This window comes from Lipotes vexillifer, unplaced genomic scaffold (genome assembly GCF_000442215.2).
Source record: "Lipotes vexillifer unplaced genomic scaffold, Lipotes_vexillifer_v1.1 scaffold641, whole genome shotgun sequence".
Classification (NCBI taxonomy): Eukaryota; Metazoa; Chordata; class Mammalia; order Artiodactyla; family Lipotidae; genus Lipotes; species Lipotes vexillifer.
The window spans coordinates 2,213,870-2,221,712 of NW_006780658.1; the positions used below are offsets into that span (position 1 = coordinate 2,213,870).

At 40.1% G+C, this 7,843-nt stretch overlaps 1 protein-coding gene across 1 annotated transcript in view; it reads right to left on the minus strand.

Annotated features, from left to right (window-relative positions):
• Positions 1-7,797, minus strand: part of KPNA4 (karyopherin subunit alpha 4) — a 53,762-nt gene extending 45,965 nt beyond the window's left edge. Inside the window, exon 1 of the mRNA XM_007454138.1 lies at positions 7,579-7,797. Within this exon, the coding sequence (XP_007454200.1) occupies positions 7,579-7,647 (69 nt within the window). The 5' untranslated portion in view covers positions 7,648-7,797. The remainder of the gene's footprint in view (positions 1-7,578) is intronic.
• Between the last annotated feature and the right edge of the window lie 46 nt (positions 7,798-7,843).

Here is a 7,843-nt window from a genome sequence, read left to right on the forward strand (position 1 = left end):
CACAAAAAAAAAAAAAAAAAAAAAAAAAAAAAAAAGGCCTTTTTTCCCTAAAATTTTGTGATGAAATGGGGATTACACATAAACCATTTCTACAGCATACCCCCTTCTGCAGTAGGATGACTGTTTCAGGAAAAAGTATTTGTGGGACTGTTTGAGTTGCTAATTGAACTAGCCACTTTTTTCATGGAACATCACTTTTACTTGAAAGAACAACTGAGAGACAAATTACGGCTATTCAGAAAGTGTCTGGCAGATGTTTTCACAAAAATGAGCGAAGTGAACTTATGGCTTCAAGAAAAACAACTTAAAGTATTTCTTGCTAATGACAAAATTTGAGCTTTCAAGTGAAGATAAGAATTTTGGAAAACTTGTATCTACCACTGTGAGCTTGACAGATTACCAATATTTAAGATTTTTCTGATGAGCTATGTGGCGATGCTAATAATTGTGAATTTTCATTGTAAAATAAAATGTGTCAGCATTCGGAAGATCTACACAACTCAGTGAACTAATATTTTCCAAATTACCAATACATGATGTTACAAAATCAGCCATGTCCAAGTGCAAGACAGACCAATGAATTTTAATATAACAAAGTAAGAAAAGTTTACTAATATGGCTGCAGATTCCACACTGCAACTAACTTTTAAGAAAGTGTTATTTCTGGAGTTTTGGTATATATGGTATGATATGGCATATCAAAGAATAATTTCCTTAATTATCTGAAAAGTTTATTAAACATTCCTCCCTTTTCCAACTGCCTACTGTGTGAAATTGGATGTTCCTCATATACTTCAACCAAAAGAACATACCAAAAGATTGAATTCAGAAATAGATATGATATGAGGGGGCTTCCCTGGTGGCACAGTAGTTAAGAATCCGTCTGCCAATGCAGGGAACACAGGTTCGAGCCCTGGTCCGGGAAGATCCCACATGCCGCATAGCAACAAAGCCCATGCGCCACAACTACTGAAGCCCGTGTGCCACAACTACTGAAGCCTGTGTGCCTGGAGCCTGTGCTCCGCAACAGGAGAAGCCACCGCAATGAGAAGCCCTCACACTACAACGAAGAGTAGCCCCCGCTCGCGGGAACTAGAGAAAGCTCGCACACAGCAACAGAAGACCCAACGCAGCCAAAAAATAAATAAATGAAATAAATCTAAAAAAGAAAACAAAAAGAAACAGATATGAGAATTCAGCTATCTTTACTTGAGCCAAACATTAAAGAGACTCAAAAAAATGTTAAACATGGCCATTCTTCTCACCAAATTTTTTGGGTTTTGAAAAATAAGTTATCTTCGGTTAGAAATTTATGTTTATATAAAACAGCTTTGGGACCTCCCTGGTAACGCAGTGGTTAAGAATCACCTGCCAATGCAGGGGACATGAGTTTGAGCCCTGATCCGGGAAGATCCCACATGCCATGCTACAATTAAGCCCGTGCGCCACAACTACTGAGTCTGCGCTCTAGAGCTCGCGAGCCACAACTACTGAGCCCATGTGCCACAACTACTGAAGCCTGTGTGACTAGAGCCCATGCTCCGCAACAAGAAGCCACCGCAATGAGAAGCTCGCACACCGCAACAAAGAGTAGCCCCTACTCGCCACGCGTGCACAACGAAGACCCAAAGCCGCCAAAAATAAATAATTTATTTTTTTTAAAAACCGGCTTTATTAGTGTTATTTTTGAGTTAATATTTTTTAAAATTCTTACTTTTAGTTTCTAAAATGGTAAAAATTGATATTAATAGAAACTCCCAAATAAAGCTTTTTTTTTAAATTTTTAAAAATACATTTATTTATTTATTTATTTCTGGCTGCATTGCGTTTTCATTGCTGCACGTGGGCTTTCTCTAGTTGCAGCCAGCAGGGGCTACCCTTCGTTGTGGTGCATGGGCTGCTCACTGCGGTGGCTTCTCTTGTTGCAGAGCACGGGCTCTAGGCACGCAGGCTTCATTAATTGTGGCACGCAGGCTCAGTAGTTGTGGCTTGCAGGCTCTAGAGCACAGGCTCAGTAGCTGTGGTGCATGGGCTTTGTTGCTCCGCGGCATGTGGGATCTTCCCAGACCAGGGCTCAAACCCGTGTCCCTTCATCGGCAGGCGGACTCTTAACCACTGTGCCACCAGGGAAGTCCCCCAAATAAAGCTTTTTGAGGGTCCTTATTTTTAACCGCATAAATGGGTCTTGAGCCCCAAAGCTCTGAAAACTTCTGAACTAAGACCATAACAAGCACATATATATTGTCCTCATTTAGTAGGTGCCAATATAAAAATTGTTTTCATTTTATCTGTGGAAGAAAGGAGTCTCCCTCATCCCTGTCTTATTAAACGTAAATGGAAAGCACAGTAAGTAAATAGATTGTGTTCTCTAGTTTAAAGTCCACAAATAAAACACAATTTCCAAAAAGATCTCTGGTTTTAAAAAACAAAAAAAGGAAACAACACTTACTGAATGCCTATTATACCCCATGTACTATGCTAGGTGGTTTCACATATAGCCTTTTAATCAACTTTGAGATCTGTATTAAGGCTGAGAGAAGTTAGAGGGAGGTAATATAGTACAGTACAAATAGTATTGACTTCACTTTGACATTCCTGAGTTAAGACCATTCCCTTGAATGTTACGCTATTATGTCACTTAACTCTAGAATTTTTTTCTTTACATAATACTTCCTACTTACATGACTGAGAGAAATGAGAATACAATTAAAAGCAAATACAGTAGATGCTTAAGAAGTTAGTTCCCTTTAATCAGACTTCTGCTCTGTTCCAAAACTAAACCAGTGAGTATCACAATCATTGTTCAAGGTTAGATTTGACAAGCTCTCATTTCACCATTATAGGCCTCAAGTAGATGGATGCTGCTCCAGTAAACATTTAAAAATATCTTAAGGACCCACAACCACTATCAGATATAAGAGATCAATGTTTAAAAATTACCTACACATTTTTCCTAAAGTTGTTTCATTCTTTTAAAGCTAAATCACTCCTACAACTCTTCCCAATCTTGTTACATGCACATGTGACATACTAGTCTCTATGAAAAATGTCATCTTGATATCTCTAAGAAAATTATCAATGAAGCAATTCTGAAATGGGTTGCCTTATAAACTAGGAAAGCTGAAAGGAAGCACAAAAACAATTATTTAATTCCCAACTATATTTCTATCAGATATTTCATATTGTCACATGCTTGGACTATTATATGAAAAATCAGACAGTGGTTATTTTAAGTATAGTAAATATGTTCCAAGATTTGTGATGAGAGAGGTCAGTCTCTAAAAGTTAACAAGACTTAATAGCTTAACAATGCCTTTCACTCTGTACAGTTTAACAAATCACCAAGGCCATTTCTAAACAATAAAACAGCTGATCAATTTATTAAACTCTTGCCAACCAAGCAACTATTTTTTCCTGAAGTTCAAGCTGACTTCATATTTGATGCTGTGTGGACAATGACAAGTTTCCAATTATGTAGTATTTTAGTATTCTTTTATTTTTTAGGGTATTTTTCTTAAAGTAGTGTTTTTATAAGATCTAATTATTTTTCTAACATAACATGCTCTATTCAATCCTGGATAACCTCAGAACTTCTATAAAAATTATGCAGGTTTATTATTAAGTCTATGAGAGAATTCCCCCTCTACTTTTAAAACATAAGCTAGATGAGATTAATTTGTTTATTCTGACACATTTTTTTAATTTGAAATTTGGTCACTACCCATTTCCTGTGTTGCACTGTGCATACCCAGCTATGGTTACTATCTCAAACTAATAATGATGATCCTCTACCACAATGCACAAAAGGAACCACACCCTGAATGTCATCTGACAGTTCCTAAAAGTTATTTTAAATGGATACTGACATATAACTTCTTTAATGCTTTTACCTTTCAAGAAGTTAGCATGACCCTATTTTGGAGGAGCCAGAATGGTAGAATGTAACACAGGAATAACTATCAGACTGAAGGCTATGGAATCAGTTTCAATTCCAACACTTAGAAATTCTGACTTTACAAGGGTCACTAATTCCCTGTGCCCAAACTGCCCTTCAATGAACAATTACATCTCTCTACATTAAAAATGTTCCCATTAATTTTAAGTTCAACATAACATATATGCACAAAGAGAAAAAACAAAGAGCCAACTGCAAATAAGGGAGTTAGAGAATCAGTTCCACTGAATCCTATTAAATCTCCTTCCTCCCCCTAAGAAAAGCTGAAGGTGATAAATGCTCAGAGAATTGCCAGGCATCTTCCTAACATTAACCTATTAATCTTCACAACACTCATGAAGCAGATGTCAAGGACCTCTAGTTTTACAGATAAAAGAACCCTAAGACTAACTGATTCTCCCAAAGTCACACACAGTTAAGAGATTAGATTAAACTAAACTCTGTACTCATCATAATTTGGAATCAAAAATGTTAGATCAAACCAAAAAATGTTATAATTATCTCATGCTATCCTCTGTATCTGTGCTGTCCAATAAGGTAGCCACTAGCTATATGCAGCTATTAAGAACCTGAAATGTAGCTACCCCAAATTGAGATACACTGTAAGTGTAAAAGACAGACCAGATTTTGAAGACTAGTATGAAAAGAAGAACATGAAACATCTCATTAAATTTTTTTATACTGATTACATGTTGAAATGGTATTTTGGATATACCGGATTAAATAAAATTTCACTGGACAGCACTGGTCCATACTTCTTTTCAAAGACCTTCCAATGAAACATGTCACTGTAAGATCAACCAAAAAGCAATATTTTCTTAGAATTTGTTGTAGCACAATACAGAAACCATATTTTGAGGGAGGAGGAAATGGGCATAATTAGTATTTTGAGGGACACAGGCATATACGTAATGAATAGATACACAAAATAGGCCTTCTAGTGTTCTCTAAGGATAATAAAAGATGTTTCTATCTCATTGCAGGCATATGTGACAGAATAAATCACAAGTGAGGAGAGAGTATGACTTTCCCTTAAAGTCATATTCCATTTCCTTAGGTGGAAATGTGAAAATATTCATATTCCTAATGCACACACAGGGTTATCAAAGTCACAAGGATGCCCATAAGGCACAATGAACTTCTCAAAAAAATTTTACCTAATGTGTATTTATAATTATTTTTTAAAAAGTCACATATCATAATATTGTTCTAACATAGAACCAACACAATCTTATTTTGACTAAAATAATAAGAGATACACAGTAAGGGGAAACATCAATTCAAAAAATAAGGATCACCTGAAAATAGTTTGGCAACTCCACATAAAGTTACCATATGTGTTTTGTGATGACCTAGAGGGGTGGGATAGGGAGGGTGGGAGGGAGATGCAAGAGGGAGGGGATATGGGGATATATGTATATAGCTGATTCACTTTGTTATACAGCAGAAACTTACAATTTACTAATTGTAAAGCAATTATACTCCAATAAAGATGTTTAATAAATAAATAAAGTTACCATATGACCCACTAATTCCACACCTAGGTGTATAAGCAAAGAGAAATGAAAACACAGGTCTACACAAAAATGTGCAGATGAATGTTCAGAGCAGCATTATGCGTAATAGTTAAAAAGTGGAAACAATGCAAAAGTCTATCAAATGATGAATGAATAAACAAAATGTAGTATATCCACACACTGGAATATTCAGCTATAAAAAGGAATGAAGCACTAATACATTCTAGTTACATAGTGTATGAACCTTGAAAACATTATGCTACCTAAAAGAAGCAAGTCACTAAAGATCACATATTGTATAACTCCATTTATATGAAATATCCAGAATAGGCATATCTAAAAAGACAAAGAGTGACTGCTAGTGAGTCTGGGTTTCTTTTGGGGGTGATGAAAATGTCCTAAGACTGACTGTGCTGATGGCTGCACAACTATGTGAAAACACCAAAAGCCACTTCAAATGGGTGAACTGTATGGTATTTGAATTACATCTCAGTGAAGATGTTAAAAAAAAAAAAAGCGCAGCCAGAAATGTAGAGGGGGAAAAGGATCAGAAGGATTGTCAAGCATTTAACTGCTATTTCTCTGGATGTTTGTAACTTTGTGGTATTTATGGTTTTAGCTTTTGTAATTTGTGATTTTTTCCCTCATTTTAAATATTAATACTGGTCAAAAAAATGTTTAATCACATCATTACACAACTAGGTAAACTTAATAAAAGTCATAAGTTCTACATTTAAATGGCAATTTCTACAGCATATGAATTATCTCAATAAAGATGCTGAAATTTCACTTCAACTAGGAAATACATCCTCAAACTAGGAAACCCACTAAGACAGCACTAACTGCCTTGGAAAGTAAATGGCTTTGTGGAAAGTCCAAAAGACAGTTACTATCTCAGTCAAGCAAATGCTCAAAGTTCAGAAACAGATGATGGGAATTTGAAGATCTCAGTATAAAAAAGTACAAAGAAACAACATAAAAAGTACTACTTGACCACTTTCTCTTAAAAGCTAACCTCCTGATTCAGATGCAGAAAGGAAAACAAAAACAAACAAAAACCCCTATTTACCTAGACGCCTAAACCTGAAGGGAAGAAGTCTTCTATTAAAAATCTGTGATGTGGGTGTGTGCTTAACCCACACACCTTATGTAGCCTAAAAACCTCAGGGGCAGCTGTTACTTAAGATAATGAAGGTTGCTTTTCACCCTTTTCAAATAATAAAACGTGATGGTGCCACTCCAGGGCCCACCCCATCCCCCGCTACCACCACCACCGGCAGGTGGAGGGAAAGGATACTGCAGACTAGAGGATGACAGCTTTGTATAACCCTTTGGACTCTATATGTAAGAATGCAGCTGGTGGTCTCTCAGAAGGGGGTAAAGAGATTTGTGAACAAGCTGAAATACGGGGTATCCTTTGCCTGGAGGAGGGCACACCGGGAGCCACATCTTGAATCAGCTATATCCACAGTAAAACACAGGCCGCTGGAAGGCACTGTTAGCATCACCAGGATGGCCTCTCACGCCGGGGGTGTTTTTTTTCAACGGAGAAGTTGACTCCTGTAGTTTGGATACTGGGGGGAGGCAGGGGTAAAGCGGGAGTCGGGAAGACCAGAGAAAATGCCTTTAAGTGGAGACGACTCGGGCCTCACTGAGGAAGTTCCGAGACCCACTCGGTCGCCACACGCTAGTCCCCCCCTCCACCTCCCACCGCCCTCCTGCCCGCGGCGCCCGACGTCGGTGCGGGAGCGAGAGCCGGAATCTCTGCCGCTACCGGGATGGGGGCCGCAGCCCGGCCCTGGCAGCGCGGCACACCCACGCCCCCGCACACCTCTGCCCTAGAACACACACTCCTAAAGGGAATGCAGCCCATCTTACGCCTCCCCTAACCCCAAACACCCCGGCACCTTGCTCCCCGGCGGAGGCGGACCAGGCCCGACACAAACTTCCCGGCGCGTTAGCACAGGCGTCACGGACGGGCCGGCCCCCAGCGCCATTCCCCCGCGGCCCGGCGGCGGCTCCCGCCCCTACTCGCCACACTCCGAGTACCGGCGTAGATCGACCCGAGGCCCACGGCCCCCACCCCTCCGGCACCCCCGAGTTTACCTCCAAGTCGCGGCCTTTGTTCTTGAAATTCTTGAGCCGTTGGTTGTCCAGTTTCTCGTTGTCCGCCATGGCCGGGCCGGTGACTCCTTCCCCCGCCCGGGCCCCGCGGGATCCGCCCCAACCACCACGCCGCACCGACACTCCCAGGAACCGGGCCGCCGCCTGAGCTGCTGTGCCCGCCGCGGCGTCGCTTCCTTCCTCCTCTCACCTGCCTCCGCCGCGGCCTTCTCCTCCTCTCCCCGCCCGTTTCCCCCCCCCCCCCCCC